The following is a 21,712-nucleotide window of genomic DNA, read 5'->3' as shown; positions in this document are numbered from 1 at the left end:
ACGTTTATATAACATAATGGACATGATATTGAAACTGGTGTTTACTGTGAACAGTGTACGACTAACAAAAGTTAACAGATCTCTATTTAATATCAGAAACAATTTAACTAGACTGAGACTAATTACAAAATCTTAACTAGATTAATCGCTGGCAATAAAAGGAAACAATAGTCAATGGGAACAAACAACAAAAGGTGATTTTTCGGGCAAGGCAGCGAGCAATTTTTGAAGGGTATAGTTACTGGTAGTGGTTCTATTGGCCTGAACAACGGTGGAAAACTAGGGCAACCTTAATGGGATTTGATCATAGAATTTTATGTCTTCATTATCAAGAAAGGAAGATAATAGTATTGGACAAAAACAGCTTTAAAAAATGCCTCTCCACAACCCTCTACTGAGTTTTTAGTAGAGGCTTAAAATTTTGGCACAAGGTCAGAGAAGGGGAAATCGATTACACAAAGCTCAGTGCTCAATTGGTATTATTTTATTAATCTCGAAAGGATGCAAAGCCAATCTGACCTCGGCGCGATTTGAACACAGAAAGCAATAAGTCGGGAAAAATACCCAAAGCATTTTATCCGAAGCGCTAACGATTTTGGCAGCGTGCTGCCCTAAAGGTTTCATATTTTGGCACAAGCCAGTAACTTTGAGGATGAAAGCTAGAGTCGACCCTGGCAGAATTTGAGCCCAGAATGTAAAGGTGGACGGAATGCCGCCAAGCATTTAGCCTGGTGCGTTAACGATTCTGCCAGCTCGCAGCCTTAATAATAATAATCATCTTTTTTACTATAAGCGCAAGGCCTGAAATTTGTAGGGAGGAGGGGCAGTCGATTAGATTGACCTCTGTACACAACTGGTATTTAATTTATCGACCCCGAAAGGATGAAAGGCGAAGTCAACCTCGGGGGATTTGAACTTAGACAGTAAAGAAGGACGAAATGCCGCTAGGTATTTTACTCGGTGTGGTTATGATTCTACCAGCTCGCCACCTTCTTGATAATAATAATAATAATAATAATAATAATAATAATAATAATCACTAATTCTTGTTTAATGGTCACAAGGGCTAATATAAATTAAAAACATGTAAGGACAAAGACAGGACGAAGGGTACAAAGGGTTTTGTCCGAAAAGAAAACGTTCGTGTAAACAATAATAACAGCGAAAATATAACAAATAAAACTCCCAATAGGGGGAGGCGCTTTGAAAGGTTACACGTGGAAAAACCCATAAAAGCCACGGGCGCCTGATCAGGAGGGCTAGAGAGCCCCTTCTCCTTTTATATTACCTTTTTTTACAGGTGTAACCTCAGAATTGGTCCGTTCATACCGGCCATTTTACCAACAGTCACCCACCTTTCAATAAATTTGCTATGAGACAGCACTTCCCTCTCTACTCTCATCTTCCTTGTCAAGTGGAACTTGAAAAAGTTGATGAGGCCTTGGCCAAAGAGGAAAGTGTCTGACTTTAGCCCTTTCAAATGGGTCCACCATACCACCTCTTTCGCTACAGCTACTTGACAAAGGAAAATTGCCTTATCCTCCCGGTTAAAGGAGGTCGGCGGGTCAATCTTCACTATGGATAAAACTGATAGCCGGATCCGTCCTACACGCGACAGTAGCTGTTCGGCATAAACCCACAAGTCAGCAATACTCGGGTACTGGACGAGTGCGTGCAGAACGGTTTCGTCGTCTTGAGCGCACCCCGGGCAGGCCCGGCTGACGGCACTTCCGTGCCGGTAGAGTTTATCTCGAACAAGCAGCGCCCCTCGATAGCACTGCCAGGCGAGGGACCTTTGGAAGTTATCCATGGGCCCCGGCCCGAAAGTTCTCCCGAACAGACTGTTTAGCTGATTATCGTCGACGCCTAGAGTTTCCCCGAGAACGTCGTCGCCCTTTTCCTCCACTAAGCCTCTATGGAACGCTGGAGTGGAACTACTACCGATCGCATTGCCCGCCTGGCTGAGGGCGGTGAGAATTTGGCGGCACTCGAGGTGCCAAGCGCCCTTTCTCGGTCTACGTTTGATCCAAGATTGCAGCTCTGTCAAAGAGACGAGCTGTGGAAAATCGTGTCCACGTCCAGGAAACGTTTAAGATGCCATAGCCTGAGCGCATGTTTGCGCATCAGCAACCACAGCATGCCAAGGCCTCCGTTCAGCGGCTGTTGACAGCAGATGGAGCGCCTGACCAGTGGTACCTGACCCTTCCACAGAAAGTCGAAGAGTAAGCGCATCAGCTTGGTTAACCAGCAGTCGGGACAAGGAACGACGGGTAATCGGTAATAGATGACGGATGCGATGTACGCATTCGCCACCTCCAATGATAATAGTAATAATAATCTGCTTGTTCGTTCGTTCATACGTTACACTATGGTTTGTTTGAAAGATGAAGAAGGAGAGTGAGTGAGAAAGCAGATAACCAGTGGTTGCATTGCGCTGTCACTTTCGGTATTAGTGGAAGTGAGGGGTGAAAAGGAAGAGAAAAAAAGAACTGTTAACATGAAGAAGGGAATCAGATGGTTAAAATGTTTGTTGAGTTAAGTGGTAGAGAGGAGAGAAGAGAGACAGTGCTTAGCAGCGGGAAATTTTATAATATAATATATTATTATGAATGGACGTGAAAAAACTTAGCAAAATAGCCGTGAGTGTTATTTTTTAAAAATTTGCAATGGAATTGAAACTAATCATGTAAATAAAAACATTGTGTATATTCTCTATGTCGTTTTGTGCACATCAATAGTATATAATGTAAAGTAATTATGATGAAATATTGCATAATAAGGAATCCGCAGTAATATATTGATCTTGCAGTCTCAACCGAATTAAACACTAACGAATGATATGTGTACTAAGCATTGTATAAATTGTCAATGTATATTTTTGCATTATTTATTGCACACGCAACAAGATTTATATGCAATAAAATGCATATCCTTTCTTTCTTAAATAACTCCTTTCAACTTTTTTTCCATTCCGTAGAATTTCCACGGGTCCCGCAAGTAATAATAATTCTTTCTACTATAGGCACAAGTCCTGAAATTTTGGGAGGGGTAAATTAATTTCCTCGACCTCAATTCTTTATTTATTTCATCAATCCCAATTCTGTACTTATTTCATCGACCCCGAAAGAATGAAAGACAAGTCAACCTAATAATGAAGGTCAAAAGAATAAGAATGATCAACTTTATCAAGATCCTATCATACAGCATGTACGGTATTTTGTGTTGTCTAGATCATTGCCGTTGCGATATCAAAAGTTACAAATGTTATATCACCAGTAGTGTGGAGGCGCAATGGCAGCGGACTCGCGGTTTCGATTCCAAGACCGGGCGTTGTGAGTGTTTATTGAGCGGAAACACCTAAAGCTCCACGAGGCTCCGGAAGGGGATGGTGGCGAATCCTGCTGTACTCCTCCACCACAACTTTCTCTCACTCTTACTTCCTGTTTCTGTTGTGCCTGTAATTCAAAGGGTCAGCCTTGTCACACTGTGTCACGCTGAATATCCCCGAGAACTACGTTAAGGGTACACGTGTCTGTGGAGTGCTCAGCCACTTGCACGTTAATTTCACGAGCAGGCTGTTCCGTTGATCGGATCAACTGGAACTCTCGACGGAGTGCCAACAACAACAATCACCAGTAGTTTAAAAAAAGTTACGCAAACGGTTACGGGAATAGTTTTGATGATGATGGTGGTCTCTCGTAGTCCGAGAAAGACGGTTCTGCAATTTCTTGCTGGACAACTTGCGCAAATAATTCGTTTATAGTGACCAAATGTTTGTCCTGAACATTAGCTCACTCCCTCCGTTAAATCAACGCTATCTGAATGGGTGCACGGTGTACCACTCGTCAGGTGTCGAAGTGACCGCAGAGTAACGTGAGAGATGTTTTGCTCAAGACCTTAACGCACTACCCGGTCCAGGAACTGAAACTACGACCTAGCAATCGTGAATGCAATACCCTAACCACTAAGCCATGCGCCCTCACATGGGGAAAAATCTTAAACACTCTTTATCTCACTACGAAACTTAGTTTTTATCATATCATCTAAAAGTTAGACTATATGATAAGCATAATATAATAAGGGCAAACCCTTTAGTATTTGAATGAGGTAACAGATCAGTCTCCCCTATTTAACCTCTGACCTGTTCGCCACTAGTATTTTACTCTACGATTCCGCTCTCTCTCTCTCTCTCTCTCTCTCACACACACACACACACAAACACAGAACCTACAACCACAAGCACACGAAGGGACCTCTACAAGATCGTTCAACCTGGTAGAAACAGTAATTCTTTTTCGTCAAATCACACTCTGCTTATCAAAAAAAAAAAAAGGAGGGGGAGGCACATTGAGTAATGCAGTCCCCGATATAGAAGAAGACGAGGCAACTACGACTGGAAAATCTTTGATTTTTAAATCTGTTCAGTTAGGACTGTTCTGGGACTGAATAATAGCTCTCAGATGATTCACCTCTGTACAGACGAACAACACTGCTTATAACATGAAAGAAAATTACCTACCATCACCACCACCACCACCACCATCAACAACGTTCCTACATGGTTGCTCCACCGACTAAATTTTCCTGAAATCACATCCTATGTCACCCTCATTTTATATCTTTTTTTCCATGCTGGCATAGGTTAAATGGACCATCACAACCTGCATTACATTGCCCACATATCATTAGAGAAAATGGGCTAACTGTGGTTATTGTGAATGTCATAGATGCCTTTTATTGTGCCACTGGCACTAAGAAGTTGACCCAAGTGAGAACCTTGTATTAGTTCTTATTTGAAATTATTGTCCTCCTAAACAGTAAGCCTGCAATGCAACTTAAATACCATGTCCTATAGCATATGTTCCATTTTTGGCATCTCTTCTCTTGGAACTCTTTCTATTAGAAATCAATTTACAGAGTGAAGTAGATGCATTTTTATCGTGTCACTGGCACTAGGGATGTTGTCAAAGAGTATCTTAGTTTCTGAATCAGTTATTATTAGGAGTTGTCCCTCTCCTAGATAGAAAACTGTAATGCAGTTTGGGGAGTGTGTGTTTCAACCGTCTTACAAGAGAGAAAAAAAAAACACACATTGGATGATGTATATTTAGACTTATGCCCAACCCCCAAAGTTTGGATAGTCATGGCTGGAATGCTTTTGACCAAAAGCCTGCTTGATCAGGGTTAATGATCAACAAAAATACCAACTACCTGATGATCAGCTACCTCTGCAATATGACTATCAAATTGTAGCTGGGTCTTCTGAGTTTTTCCCAAGATTAACTCCACTAAGTTTGCAGAATCTTACTAGACATCACTCAGCCAAAATGTCTCTGTAAGTAGCCTTCCTGCCAGAAGGTTCATTATATTTATTGCTTGTTTTGCTTTCAATTGAAACTACATGTATGCAACGTAACTCCTCTCAAACTCTCCATCATTCCACTTGTCTTACTATCATGTACAGATACCAAATGAAGAAAAACAAATTCCATTTATTTCAACCAAGATGACCAACTCTGATGGTATCTTTTCTACTGCTCTTAAACACTATATCTCAAAACCAGCTCCTATGTTTACCAAGTTCTCTTTCTACAGTGATCTACTCCAACCAATGGAGACAAAATACAGTATATACCATTCCTAAGATCAATGTTTATGACCTTGCCAACTATTATGCTATCTCCCTCACTTCCTACACCTCAAAGATATTGGAAACATTTAAAAAAATTACTTTAATTATCATCTTCAGTTCTTTTCTTCTCAGTAACCTTATGATAAGTTCCAGTAAAGTTAGATCTACTGGAGGTACTTGATCTATTGTCCCTGAGAACTTCAGTAAAAACTATGTTGTTGCACTTGACATATTTCAACAAATCTTTTAACCACTTCTGTAATGAGAAGTTGTCTAGCTAACCTTCCCTTCCACAGACTATATCTATTTCTCATTTTTTAGATTGCAAGTTTCTTGTTAGACCAATCTGCTGCAATGCATACTGGCAACCTTTCGACCTACATCTATCTAAAAGCTTTGATATAGTATAGTTTAATTAGGACTTGTGCACTTTTCATTTTATACTTTACCAATCTATTTGTCATAATTTCTAACCATGTAGATGTCATTACTCTTAACTTCTTTTTAACCTTATGCATATGGGTACAATCCATATACAACTTAACACTTCAAGCTCTAGTATGAGTTGTCAAGGTTGCATGTGGATAGTGCTTGGACTGGCATGTACTTATTTCATAAGTAGAAACATTTCAGTGAGGACACTATAGTCTCAACAGCAGAAAAAGAGAATATAATCCATTTTTGACACTTTTACAAAACTATATTAGTGCTATTACAAGAAACCATTTAACTGAATGGCAGAGTCACTCCACTTATATCCACTTTTTTTTTTGCCTCTTATACTGTTAATGCAACTAGCAAGCTGCAAATTACCTCCATTCATTATTTCTTTTGTTTCTCACCAGTAGACATTATAGTAAATATTTTGCTCAATCATTCTTTCAAAGAACTGAAACCTTCTGGAATTCTTTCCTTGTCCACTTTTTACTGCAGTCATCAACTAATCGTTGATCCAACTTAACATTAATCTCACCAACTTGAAGAGTCTAAAAAAGGTCATACACAATGCTCTATCTCACCCTTTGACAAATCATGAAAATATTAATACAATGGTCATTCCAGCTGTGTGATTCACATCTGGGATTACAACAATGAATACTTATGGGTAACCTATATTGTAACCCCAGACATAAATCACAGACTTAACTGATTAAGTCTATAATTATACAGGGTGTCCATAAAGTCTGGGTATATGGAGTAAATAATATCATAACATAAACAATTAAATATAAGAAATAATAATTTCTTAAAGTATGTGTTAATCCCCATGTGGGTACATGAAGTAAATAAAATCATAACATAAACAATTAAATATAAGAAATAATAATTTCTTAAAGTATGTGTTAATCCCCATGTACCCAGACTTTGTGGACACCCTGTAGTATATAATTGTGTTTATATAACGTGAATAATGATTAATAATGTTAAGTTACAACAGAATGATGACTGATGATGGTTAAGTTTCACTTGTGATCCAACATGAATTGCAGTAATCAGATATACCATGGATTGTAAGATGTCAAAATAATTAATCTCTACTGTAACATCAAAGATTGTGCTATACATGTTATTAGTTAAGAATTACCCTATCCTAGTGGATATAACATGGATTAAGTCTCTTCAAGAAAGGTGATAATGTTTAGATCAGTTGTTTACAAAAATAATTCACAAAAGTGTTTATTAAAGCACTGAGGTTATCAGACATATTATTAAAAAGGTTGTCACAACACTGGTTTACATCAGATGGTTATACAAGAAATATAGAATTAGTTGTAGAGTGATTTCATCAGAGGAAAACACAATGGGGTTAATTTCAACAGTTTCATCGACAGGTAGAATAAGTTATATAAAAGCGCTGTATACAGGTTACCTTAGTAGACATATATAGTGGTTACATCAGAGAACCAGCAATGGTTACACAAATAATTCCATTGGAGAAATTTTATAGGGATAATAATACAAATTACTCAGATGGGTTACGTAGTAGTTGCAGCATTAGTTACATCATAAAAGTTACAGTGAGTACATCATAGAGATAACACAGAAATTACAACACACACAGTGGTTATATGAAAAGGAATACAACAGCGTCTCCAACAGGAAAGGGGTTACAACAAGGATTACAGCAATATGAATTTACAAGGGTGTATCTGGTGCAAGACAGGGGCTAAAATGCCCACTGAAATGATATTCTCCTATGTCTTTATAGAATGTAAGGAATGTACAATAAGTCAGCTGAAAAGTTCATTGGCTGAACAAGATACTCTCATGGATTGTGACCAAATAAGGTTTATTTTTCAACATAGTCCTCCTTGTGGTCCACACAGTTCTTCCATCGGTGTTGCAGTGCTTGGATCCCATTGGCAAAGAAGCTTTCATCCTGTTTCTCAAAAAAGTTATCAACGACAGTTATGATTTCATCATCACTACAATGCTGGTTCCCAGCCAAGTGTTTTTTCATGTTGGGGAATAGATGATAATTAGATGGTGCCAAATCAGGAAAAAACTGGGAGTGATCAATCAGTTCAAAGCCACAGTCACGCACAGCAGCCATTGAAACAAAAGACTTATGTGCTGGTGCACTGTCCCAATGAAACAAGACCCCTTTCATCAGTTTTCTTGATAGCCTTTTGTAACTGTTCCAGCAAGTTGGCATAGTACTTTTCATTGATGGTGTGGTTCTTTTGTAGATAATCAATAAACACAATGCCTTTTGCATCCCATAAAACTGAGGCCATCACCTTTCCTGTAGATGAAACAACCTGGCCTTCTTTGGAGCAGCTGAGGAGAGTTGTCTTCATTGCATGGATTGTTTCTTTATCTCTGGCTCAACGTGATCAATCCAACACTCATCCTGGGTTAGAAAATGTTCAAGGAAACCAGTTGGAAATGTCTCAAACAATGTCAGATTTTCCCATGATGTGATCAGCCTGGCGAGCTTTTGATGAGGTGTTAGAAGACTTGGCAGCCACTGAGCAGAAACCTTCATTATGCTAAGTTCATTGTGCAGAATATTCTCAACCCTCTCATGACATATGCTAATAGCATTGTCTGTTTGGTTTATAGTCAATTGCCTCTCATTCATCACCTTGTGATGAACATGATCAATGTTTTCCTTGGTGGTGGCAGTTGCAGACATTGGATCATCAAGACTCTCCCCTCCTGAATTCAGCAGAGCCCACTTTTGCACTGTCAATAAAACTGGCGAGTCCATGTCAGCATGAATGTTGCTGTTGTTGCGGGGGTGGGGGCTTAAACCTTTTTTCTTCAGGTACTTGGTAATATCACAATGCCAAATTTTGTCCATTTTCAGGAAGTTACTACTAATTACTTTTGAGTTTACTTTGAACAGTCAGATGTCAGTTTATCAAGAAAGAAACAAGGCATTTATTAATAAGAAGAGCTGAAAGTGATGCATGCAAAATTTCACAGCTCTGGCCTTATTCCTTCATAGTCAGTCTATGAACTTTTCAGCTCACCCTTGTGTGTAGAAGTTAAGGGTGTTAACATCATTGTTGATGTTAAGGTATTGTGGGAAACATTTAGCAGCATGGTTTTGTTGATGCTGTTGCTTGAATTAAAAGGATATTTTAAAGTAAATATGGGGGCCAAACAAAGTGATATTATTGTTAGTATTTGAAAAAAAATGTAAGAAATGTGTGGCTGCATTACACACATTTTTTTATGTGTTAAAGAATTTTAGAAAATATGAAAACAGCAAGGTAATGGTTATGTCTTAACATTATTACTAATGTTGGTGGAAAAAGAGATTGATCACTATGAAGAACCAAATACTGTTTATAGAGGAATCATAATCTTCTCTTAGTATACATATTTAGAACACAAGGAGAAGAATATGTTAATTACCTTTTGATAGACATATCCATCGGGGTTTCCCCAACCAAATATTGGATGGGTTGAACTAAACCCATTTATAGCTGGCTGAGAATTTATGGTCAAAACACCATTTTTGTTCAGATATGCCAACTGGTCTGATATTAAAGAAGTTTCAGTAGACAAGACATCATCACTCCAAGGTATGTGTGTTACCTGTAAAAGCAGTTTCATTTAAAAGTGGAAACAAATTCTAAGTTATTTTTCTGATCTCACAAAAGAAAAAAAAAAAAAAAAATTACAGATATTAATTAATCATACAGCAATTAATGAATGTTGAACTATAACTATACTTAATATGCCACACATACATATCTGGTGCAAGCTAAAAACAGAAAAAAATGCTTGTTCAAATAACAATAACATTTTCTATAAACATCATCGTACCTTTTCTGATTATCAATTAGTATGTGGGTATGAATGATGTTTTCTCTTACAGAAGTAATAATCTGTATAATCTATAAACATTACGCGCGCGCACACACACACACACACACACACACGACAAAAATTTGTAAATGTGATGGAGTGCTTCAGCTATATTACCAAACCTAGTTTTGGAGTTCCAGACAATATCAAGAAGAATGATAGCAATGAAGCTATGAGCTGAAATGCTAACTGTCTATTTAAAAATTCAAACCTTGTTATAACCATTGCACTGTACCTCTAAGCAAGACATAACCTTGCTTGCCGCAGTCTGTCTAATTAACAACAGATTTTACAGCTACTTCATGATTGTGTCTGCAGTGAACAGTATCTTTTTCTAGAAATACAAAATATATTTCAGCTGTAATATACAGTAGTTAAAGTTTCAAAACCATTCAACACACACTATCAAAGAAAGAGAAAAAATAAATCTACAATAATGTACTAAACAAGAATAAAACTAGAAATTTATCTATAAACTAACATGAAATCAAATAAAAAAAAATTGAATTAAGCTTCTTTTGTTTGTTTTGTAGCCACAAAACTGGAAAGAATTACTGAGATATAGATTTTTAATCAATTGTCTTAGACTTGAAGATCTTCCATGACCCTTTTGTCTAAGAAAAGGAAGACATTGTTTTTCACAGCTCACCTTTACTCCATTTTGGTTTTCATGTCCTTTGATGAAATAGTAAAATACATTCCACACATCCTGCTCTGTCTCTAGCTGAAATCCTAATGATTTTAATTGCTCCTCATTACTAGAATAATTTAGATAAAACATATAGTAGTCAGTCAAATTTCCAAAACTAGCATGTGAAGAATTACCCCATCTACCATTTGGGAATTTATTCCAGTCTGCTGTTCGACAAATGTAGCTCTTACGACGACCTTTCCAAAAGATTGGGCGGACTTCTTCGTTAAGCCTTACATAGTTTACAGAAGGCTTCCATGGTAAAGGCTTGTTGATTTCCTCATTTAGAAGACCAAGCTGTTTTAAAATTGTGGTTGTGGCAAACCTTTGGTTGAGAGTGTAAAAATGTATTCCTTTTGTCAAACCACTGTTCAAAAGTTTCTTTCCTAATTCAACTGCATGATGCACACCAAAGTTGCGAACAGCTTCATCATTGTCTTTAATTGGTGTTATGCTGTTAAGAATTTCTTCAGGCACTGTAAGCTTTGTCAGCTTACTGACATGGTGAAGAGACAGGTAACTCTGTAGAAATAAGCAAATAAATAAAAAATAATATCTGATGATTTAATTTTAATTCTGGTTATATTTCAACATTGCAATACTAAAGTGTATACGTTGGTAAGTTCTAAATTAACAAATATGTTAATCAGGAGAATATAATAGCATATAATATTTTTGTACATTTTAAAAACTTTGTCCAAATGATCATCTTATGTGTTTTATCATCATCATTATCATCATCGTTTAACGTCTGTTTTCCATGCTGGCAGGGGCTGGATGGTTTGACTGAGGTCTGAAAAGCCAGTGGCTGCACCAGGCTCCAATCTGACCTGGCAATGTTTCTACAGCTGGATGCCCTTCCTAACGTCAACCACTTTGAGAGCGTAGTGGGTGCTTTTTATGTGCCAACAGCACAGGAGTCGGTCAGGCGGCCCTGGCATCGATCATGTTCGGATAGTGCTTTTTACGTGCCACCAGCACGGGAGCCAGTCAGGGGGCACTGGGCAACATGAAACTGACTTACATACATACATACAACTGGCACTCCATCAGTTATGACAACAAGGGTTCCAGTTGATCCAATCAATGGAACAGCCTTCTCATGAAATTAATGTGCAAGTGGCAGAGCATACTCTTGATATAGTTCTCAGGGAGATTCAGCATGACACAGAACGTGACAAGGCTGGCCCTTTGAAATACAGGCACTACTCATTTTGCCAGCTGAGTGAACTGGAGCAACATGAAGTGTCTTGCTCAAGGACACAATGTGCTGCCAGGTATCAAACTCTTGATCTTACGATTGTGAGGTGAATACCCCTAACCACTCAGCTATGCACCTTCAGAACATACATACATACTTACATGCATGCATACCTATATAAGTGAAATAGCACAAATGGAATGAAGAGAAAAGACAGACCATTGAATGTTGAAAGTAGTTACACCAAGCAAACAAAATGCAAGTACACAAAAAAAATATTACCAAAAAAAAGTGTGCACAGTGAACTGTGTGCTGTCAAAAGAAAAAGGAAACTAATATTTCGGGTGAACCCTTTATCAAAGTAGAGTAAAAGAGAACTAAAGAAGAAAAAACAAGAAAAGAAACAATACCTTTTTAAAGCATGTGCATCTTTTGACTACATGATATATATGTGAGTGTAACACACACACACACCTTGTTGCCACCATCTTTGTCTTCCTTCCAGTACTCTCACCCACTTTTATATAATGTGGGTTAGCTATGTATCTCCTCTATAGCAGACATCTGTACCTGCCCCTAATCATAATTTAGCGTTTCAACACATGGCATTAAACCACCCCACTCTCCACTACAGCCTCACAAAGTAAAGAGGTCCTTTTTTTTGTCTTGGAAGTTGCTAGATGAACTCATTATTACTGGTGTTAGAAAAAATATTCAGTATGTAAGACATTTCACTTCAGATAATAATTGGCTAAACTTCCTGGGAATATCAACATAAAAAAAAAAAAAACCATTACCCATTTTTACCTGAATAGGAAGAATTCCTGGTAGTATTGGACAGGTGATGCCAATTTCTCTACAATCTTTGACATATTTTTCAAAAGTGTGCATTTCAAAAAATAGTTGTGTTATAATAAAATCAGCACCAGCATCGACCTTCTCTTTCAGATGTTTTAAGTCCTCTTCATAAGAAGCACATTCTGGGTGACCTGAGGGGTAACCTGAATTTGAAGCAAAACAGTTTGTAGATATTTACAAATATATTTAAAAGAATTTTGTGTTATTTATTTTGTAAACAACATTGTTAATTACTTTAGGTTTCCAATGTGCCATCTCTGATTCATTACTCTATTATCTGTTGCAAAAATGTATTGGAACTTAACGATGTATGTACATGCTTACATATATATGTACATACATATGAGCAATGGTCCATCTACCATGACTAAGTTATGGGAATGTAAACAAACCAACTCTGGTTGCCGAGCAGAGATGGGGTGGGGGTGCTTAAATACAAATACAAAGACACACATCATCATCATGAACACACACACACATACAAACGATGGGCTTCTTTCAGTTTCTGTCTACCAAATCCACACACAAAGCTTTGGTTAGCCTGGTGCTACAGCAGAAGACATTTGCTCAAGATGCTATGCAGTGGGACTGAACCCAAAACTATGTGTTTGGGTTGCAAGCTTATAACCTTTCAGCCAAGTCAACAAGAAATTAAAAAAAAAACTTCTATTCCCTTTTTGGAAACAGTAACATCAGCAAGGATCAAGAAAATAATTCTTCAGTTCTTAGATATACTTGAACCTGAGTAGTTCTGGTCAGTGGTGGACTGGGTCTAAAAATATTGGTTGCCAGGAGACTAAGGGGGCCCACCCACAACTACAAGGGGAGGGGGGGCACCTGCAACAACAAGGGGGCTCATCTGCAACTACAATGCTATCATTTAATTATTTTTTTTTGCTTAAAAGTATTCTTTTCACCTGTCTACAAACACAGCCAAGCTGAAATAATTAATGCATTTTTCCACAAGTGAATAAAAAATTCTCAAACTTGAGGGGACAGGCCCCTTAGATACTAACATGGGCCCCCATATACGAATTCTAATGGCGCAGGGGCCCACTTGCCATCGAGCAAGCTGGCAACCAGGCCAGTCTGCCACTGGTTCTGGTCACACTGGAGCACTGTCCTAATTTGTTAGATAATAAAAGATTGGTCTTACCAGCAACAACAATCACAAAATGATCTCCATGTTCTTTCCGTATCAATCTGACCAAGTCTACAGCATAAGGTAGTTCATGTACAGTGCTAGCCACATGGCCTGGAAATATATCTGAATAATAATAAAAATAATAATTTAGTCTTTTCAGGAATGATGGATCGTGAAGCAAATAAGGCTATAAATAATAGCATGTAAATATTAGGTAAAAAAAACCCTTTTGGACAGAAAAAAATCAAATGCTACCTGTGGGACTTGAACCCACATCTCCTGGAAGTATAACAGCATTTTACTATTAGAACAAAGCAATTCTTTGTATTTCTCAATCCATTATAGAAACTTTATTCTTGTTAGTAAGAATTGTATTACTTTTAAATCTTAATGATAAACATTTTAATAACTATTTTACCCATTTTTCAATCCTTGATTGCATTGTTTACATAGAAGTATTCATATGTGAAATGTTGTAATAAATCAGTGCTGGCTCTAATTTGTATAGAATATTTGTGCCTGGCAACAGTCTTGGTAGATACTCACAAGATTATCCACCGGCTTTCCAACAACAACTTTGGGCACCTTTTTGAATTCCATATGCCTGACACTCGTAGACATACTGACAAAATCAAAAAAACAACACAGCACCTATGACCTTTGGAAACGTTTTATGTTCAGAGTTACTGAAGCATGGAATATACTATTTGCATCAGCTGCTAGCTGTCAAGACACTACATCCTTCAATACTTCCATGCTTCCTGAAATTCGTTTTCAACAGTTTGATGACCAACATAGAAGCTCTCTCATTTACTTGTGCAATGTATGTTGTATACAAGTGTGAATGTGTACATGCATAGAGATGAGTGTAAATAGCTATGAATATACATAAAAGGTGTGTGTTAGTATTTCTAATGATGTTCTGGGCAAGGACCTTGGTTCTACTACACCAAATACTTTTCTATGTCTTTACCTCACATAGAAACAATATCTTAACCCTTTACCATTTAGATTACACTGTCAAATGTAATGCTTCTTTATTCACATTGTTTTGATTTAATCATGCATTATCTCATAGCTTCAAGAGTTCAATAATGTGATTGCTTAATTTAAGAATGACATTGAAGAGTAAGTGTAAAATGCTGGACATGGTCAATTTTAACATAAAACAAGTAGAATATTTGAGCAGATTCGGTTGGTTTAAATGCTAAAGGGTTAATACAGACTAAAGAAAAAGAATCAGTTACCTCCTCTTAAGGCTAAAATATTTCGTATTCCTTGATCTTTTGCTTTTAACAAAATGTCCTTGATCTCTGAGACAGACTGGCTGTAGCTTGTAATATGTAACATGGTTGGTAAATTGAAATAATTCAACATTGTACCTGCCATGCAGAGGGAACTAGTTGGTTTCTCTAAATTTTGAGGATCATTTTTCAAATGCCAGGTCATATCACAGAAGAGTGGCTGACTTTCAGCAAAACATTCCATTCTACAAATAAATAAATTTAAACAACAACAACAATAATAAAAAGGTAATCATTATATCCAACTAAATATATAAGCTAATACTGTGTTATTAGTCTTGAGAGATCCTCTTATATAGGAACTTGGTGCATAAAAGCACACACTGAGACCGTAGCAGAAGAAATTTATCTGTATTTATCTACGTATGTGCTTTTATGCACCATGCACCTATATGAGAGGACCTCTCAAGGCTAATAACAGTATTTGGTGTTCTAACAAGACATCCATGTTAAGTTGGATATAAAGATTACCTTTTGGTATTAATACTGCTTCCATCACTAATAATTAATTTATAATAGTAATAGCTTCTGATTTAGGCAGAAAGCCAAAAATTTTGAGGGGAAAAAGTAAGTAAATGCCATCGACCTCAGTACTTGACTATTACTTTGTTCTATCAGCATCAAAAAGAAGAAAGGCAAAGCTAACCTTGGCTGGAGTTGAACTCAGAATATAAAGAGCAGGAAGAAATACCCACAAGGCATTTTGCCCAATGCTCTAATGATTCTGTCAATAATATATATTTTTCTGTCTCTATAGAGTTGACGTATATACATATTCATACATATAAATGTTGAGAGAAAGTAAAGATTAAAGAAATCCAGGCGAATACCTTGGTCAGTATTCCATGCAAAAAACAGAATGTCAAAGTTAAAGCAGAATCTGTATACATTAAATCCACAGTGTTTCATACAAACTGTAAATTGGAGGAGATTCACCAACCATTTGGTTGGAGCATTTATTGTAGAGTATAATAGCAATTACTGGAAATAAGGAAGAATGATGCTGTTACATATCTTTATTCAAGGTTATGATAATTTCAAATAGCTAAAACTATTTTTATCATTATACACAATGGTTTGTGCATATAAAGCTTATGAAAATCCATACCAGATACTTTTCTTGAATAGAGGAACACTTGATGTATATAACTTTGCTATTCTGCAACTTGACATCCTTCACAGCATATATTTGTTAAAAATTCTCAAAATTTACCGTAATAATTTAAAGGTCTAATGAGAATGGTAGAGGGCAAACTATTTTATCAATTGGTTAATCATTGTATGGATTTACATAAACTGTATATGTACAAATCAATGCATGTAGACAAAAATAAAAGCACAAAGCTAGCAAGTCATATCTGGGACCCGAAGGACAGCAGTGTATCATACACCATTTAATTGAAACATCATAGAGAATTAGGCCATACAATAACAGGTCAAAAAGTGCAGGCTTTGTATAGCTGACAATATACAACCTTATTAGATCAAAGACCTGCAATGACTATCTACATCTGAGATTAGAGATTTTTACAAGATGTATGCATTTCAATAAGTTTGTGTCATTGAATTGGACAATGCCACTCCACGCACTGATTAGACACATAGCTTAACACACTTTAGCCTTTCTTGCATTCAACTACCCCCATGAGGTATTGTCTTATTTTTAGAAGTGAGTACTTAACATTATTTTTCATTTAATAGGTTAAAGGGACATAACCTAAATTGCATGAATGGACTTATTCCCCTCAGCCTTAAAATGTTTCTTAACATTCTTTTCTTCTCGTAACGTCTCTCTTTTTTTTTTTTGTATTTTCTCAAATACCTATGTTATCTGAGCCTGAAAGATTGCTGGATTATACATAGTAGGCTATACAAGTTCATCTAATCACTGCACTATACAAGCATGAAATTGAAGTAGCTCACATATAAACTCCTGTATTCCTAAAGCATACTGCATTTTCTCTAGAATTGTTTCCTCTGCCACTGTCTTGTTACTACAGGGGAGAAAACTCATATGGTGACATGATGCACCTATAGTGTGCTAAAGGTTAAAAAACCTACGGTCCCTAACTAAATTAGGATGGTTTGCTGTGGGTGGCTGTGTGGTTACGAACAAACATATCAACCCTCTCAGTTTTCCCAATCTTCACACTGTGGAAACACCCAGGTTGTAATAGCTGGAGAGAGAGAAGGTTGCACCAGTGCTCAGCTGATACTCACTCATTGCAGCAATGTGAAATAAAGTGCCTTGCTTAAAGGGAAAATGGAATGTAAGCTCTCAACACATGTAATATATGAAAAATGGTTACAAGAAAGAATGGTTTTACATGTCAAACAAATCTCTGGCCCCATTGGTAGTTTTTGGTGGAAAGAATTCCAAAGAGAACCAGGGATCATTTGAAGACATACGGAGTTTCATTTGGTCATTAAGAGAAATGAAATTATTTTTCATGGAAGACTTCCGTAGTAGTCCATTGCTTTCCTGTTTGTTGTTTATTTCATCCATTTTAAGAATTTTCTGAAAAAATAAACAAAGAAATCAAATATTAAAGGATTATACAAACATACAGTGAAGGTGTGTGGCTTAGTGGTTAGGGTAAGCAGCTCATGATTGTAAGGTCATGAGTTTGATTCCTGGCACTGCATTGTGTCCTTGAGCAAGATATTTACTTCACGTTGTTCCAGTTCACTCAACTGGTAAAAATGAGTTGTTTCTGTAATTCAAAAAGACAGTCTTGTCACATTCTGTGTTATGCTGAATCTCCCTGAGAACTATGTTAAGGGTATGTGTGTCTGTGGAGTACTCAGCCACATATATGTTAGTTTCATGAGCTGGCTGTTCTGCTGATTGGATCAACTGGAATCCTTGTCTTAGTAACCGACGGAGTGTCATATAAACATATGTATATCATCATCACCATCATACTCATCAGATCATGCCTGTTTTCCATGCTGGTATGTGTTGGACAGTTTGACAGGCTTCAACACATGGAGGACTACAGCAAGCTCCAAGTCTTCTTTGGCATGGTTTCTACAAGTGGATGCCCTTCCTAATACCAACTACTTTACAGAGTGTACTGATATTGGCATTAGTGAAGTTGTCAAGTAACTAGCAAGACAAAGAAAAAAGAAGCACCTCAACTGAGTGGGGTTGTGATAGAGGGGGGTAAGTGGGGGTTGTGGTAGAGGGGGTAAGGAGGGATTGTGATAGAGGGGCTAAGTGTCTTTGTGTCGGATTTTGAGAGAGACTAACACAGGTGCCTTGCTAATAGAAGAGATACATGGCTACCTTACATTAAATAAGAGTGGGTGAAAGTAGCTGGAAAGAGATAAAGATGTGAGGAGGTGTCAGAGTGTATTTTCAAAGTACAAGAAGGTGAGAGAATATGGACTGAGGACTGGGAGGAGTGGGTGGATAAGAGAGTGATAGATGATTAGAGTTGGGAGTGGAAGTGAATGTAGTGAGTAATGTACAAGGGTATAAGCATGGTCAATGGTAAATATCAGTATGGGGAGAAGGTAAGAGAAATAGCTAAGGAAAGGGGTGGTGATAAGTGGCGATATGTAGAAACATGTAGATAGATCACAGACAATCTCACAGGCTAATAAAAAGCTGCCAGGTAGGGATTTCATAACAAGTAAACTAAGAATATAACTAAAACTGGCATTCCATCAGATACAACAAGGGTTTCAGTTGATCCAATCAATGGAACAGCCTGCTCATGAAATTAACATGCAAGTGGCTGAGCACTCCATAGACATGCATACCCTTAATGTAATTCTCAAGGAGATTCAGCATGACACAGAATGTGACAAGGCTGACCCACTGAAATATGGGTACTACTCATTTTTGCCAGCTGAGTGGACTGGAACAATGTGAAATAAAGTGTCTTGCTCAAGACACAATGTGCCACCGAGAATCAGCTCAGACCTTATGATCACGAGCTTTCAAGAAGACTACAACCAATTAATAATATAATTAAATGAACTAATTTCCCCTATGACCTGAGTTACTTCAAGCAGAGCCAGTGATGCAAGTGAAGCCGTAGGTAAGAATGTATTAGCTTTGTATGGTTTTAACAATCTCAGGATATAAACCTTTGGTTTTATTGAATGAAGATATATCAGTTAAGCTGCATGTTGTTCCTGAATCATTGATGAACGAGGTGACAATGACATTCATCTTAATTTCCTGTTGTGGAAACCGATCACTATCATTTGATTGAACATAAATTCATCATTGATCATCAACAGTACTTTTACATATAACATATTGCAATTGTCCTTCATTTTGATGAGGGCATGTGAAACAATTGTTTTCTTGATTTTCATACGGTTGCTACATGGTTGATTTCTTTCTGTTAAATGAGTAGCAAATTTCCTTCTTTGCTGGACGTATAGGATAAGAAAACATATAAGACTTTGAACAACATCCATAACAGAATATTTTTTAATAATTGTAAATCTGAGATTAACTAATCCAAGCATCACTAACTTCATATACGTGGACATGCTTTCTTCCATGTCAACTGTTTGCTGTTTATCTAGATCATATATCTGCACCAATGCCAAAACAAATAGGTACAAGATTCCAAAGGAGAGGAAGATCCTCAGGATATGAAGGTTGCAAATCGTCTCAACCAGCATCCCAAAAGTAGCGAAACGTCCCGCCTAAAAACAACACTGATGAAGATTGAAAAAAGGCTGCAACAATCCTATGTGAGGGAGAGAGCAGACAAAGAAGTCTGGGTTATAAAAAATATTAAGTCAAACCCAAAGGCCTTCTTTCATTATGCGAAAGAAACAGCCTCAGTACGCTGCAAGATAGGACCCTTCTTCGGAAAGGATGGCTCCCTCACAGACAGTCCAACTAGGATCAGTGAGGTACTGAATGACCATTTCAAAAGTGTCTTCACCACCCCGCTGGAACACAGACAAGTGAACGAACCAGTGGACTTCTTTGCCACCTCCCCTATAACCAGCGAGACAGTTAAGATGGAATACATCGACATTAGCAAAGAAGATGTACTACTAGCTATAGATGAAGTGGACACAAACTCAACTGCTGGTCCTGATGGTTTCCCAGCAATCCTCCTCAAATTGTGTAAGCATGCCCTGGCAAAACCCCTCCAGATTCTCTTCCAGAGCTTTCTTGCAAATGGCAGACAGCCAAGCAAGCTGAAGGCGGGAATAATATGCCCAATCCATTAAGGGGGAAGCAGAGCAGATGTCAAAAACTATAAGCCTATCTCTCTGACTTTACACATCATCAATGTCATGGAACGGATAGTCAGAGGAAAACTAATTGCATTCCTTGAAGAAAATAACTTGTTGAATGATACCCAGCATGGCTTTCGACCAGGTAGGAGCTGCCTGACCCAGCTCTTACAACATTATGACTGGGTGTTGAGGCAGTTACTCAACAACTCAAATGTGGACGTACTATACCTTGATTTTGCAAAAGCTTTTGACAAAGTGGATCATGGTATGATATGCCACAAACTGCATGATCTTGGCATAGCTGGAAAACTTGGAGAGTGATTAAATGACTTTCTGAAAGATAGAAGTCAGGCAGTAGTGGCTAATGGAGCCACCTCTATGAAAATACAAATAGTGAGCGGTGTTCCACAGGGCACTGTCTTGTGACTACTGCTTTTTATAGTGGCCCTCTCAGATATGCTCTCAAGTTCCCAGATAGCCACCCTTGCAAGCTATGCAGACAATATGAAAGTCTTGCAGAAAATACAGAACCCCAGCAATGTTGCATATCTGCAGCAGGAGTTGGACTCAATTTACAGATGGACTGAGGATAATAATATGCAGTTTAATGCTGAAAAATTCCAAACCCTGCGCTACCAGCATCCAAAACTGAATATGAAACTTACATGGTACACTGGTCCACAGGGGATTACAATCCCAGAGCCTAAATCAGTGAGGGACCTGGGTACCACATGCGTGATGATACCTCTTTCCAAGTGCACATTATCAGGATGGCGACAAAGTGCAGACAACTGGCTGGATGGATCCTGAGAGCATTCAGAACCATAGATAAGGAAACCATGATGGTCCTCAGGAGGACATTTGTCCTCGGCCGCCAAGATTACTGCTCACAGCTATGGTCACCCACCAGTGTGAAATTAACAGCGGATCTTGAAGCAATCTAGAGAAGATTCACAAAGAAGATCGTCTCTTTGCAACTGCTCAGCTACTGGGAAAGGCTGAAACAGCTATGACTCTACTCCCTGGAGAGGAGGTGAGAGAGGTATGCAGTAATATACATCTGGAAGATCCTGGAAGGAATTGTGCCAAATTTTGGCATTGAAAGCTACACCAATGCCAGAACAGGACGACACTGCATAGTGCCAAAGATCCCAGCAATGCCATCGCGCTTCAGGACCAGTTACTGCAACAGTTTGGGTTTCAGGGGCCCACAGCTTTTTAATATTCTCTCAAAGAGCCTGAGGAACCTGCACAAAGTAGATGTAGGCGTTTTTAAATCAAAGCTGGACCTCTTCCTGTGGAGAGTCCCAGATTAACTTACCTCATGGCAAGAGGTACA

General features: G+C 37.9%; 1 protein-coding gene across 5 annotated transcripts in view; it reads right to left on the bottom strand.

Annotated features, from left to right (window-relative positions):
* Nucleotides 1-21,712, bottom strand: part of LOC106882151 (methylenetetrahydrofolate reductase (NADPH)) — an 87,314-nt gene that overhangs the window by 26,075 nt on the left and 39,527 nt on the right. For all 5 annotated transcript variants that reach the window (XR_016241118.1, XM_089349331.1, XM_052966266.2 and 2 more), the window contains 6 exons: nucleotides 17,481-17,671; nucleotides 15,097-15,338; nucleotides 13,862-13,972; nucleotides 12,655-12,848; nucleotides 10,605-11,168; nucleotides 9,500-9,682 (listed from right to left, as the gene is read on the bottom strand). Coding sequence is in view for 4 of the 5 variants with exons in the window: in XM_089349331.1 (XP_089205457.1) it covers nucleotides 9,500-9,682; nucleotides 10,605-11,168; nucleotides 12,655-12,848; nucleotides 13,862-13,972; nucleotides 15,097-15,338; nucleotides 17,481-17,671 (1,485 nt within the window). In the remaining variant the exon portion in view is untranslated. The remainder of the gene's footprint in view (nucleotides 1-9,499; nucleotides 9,683-10,604; nucleotides 11,169-12,654; nucleotides 12,849-13,861; nucleotides 13,973-15,096; nucleotides 15,339-17,480; nucleotides 17,672-21,712) is intronic.

Source organism: Octopus bimaculoides, chromosome 3 (assembly GCF_046866305.1).
Source record: "Octopus bimaculoides isolate indiv1 chromosome 3, ASM4686630v1, whole genome shotgun sequence".
Taxonomy (NCBI): Eukaryota; Metazoa; Mollusca; class Cephalopoda; order Octopoda; family Octopodidae; genus Octopus; species Octopus bimaculoides.
Note: the sequence above shows the minus strand (reverse complement) of the source record. Positions and strands in the feature narration are given on the sequence as shown.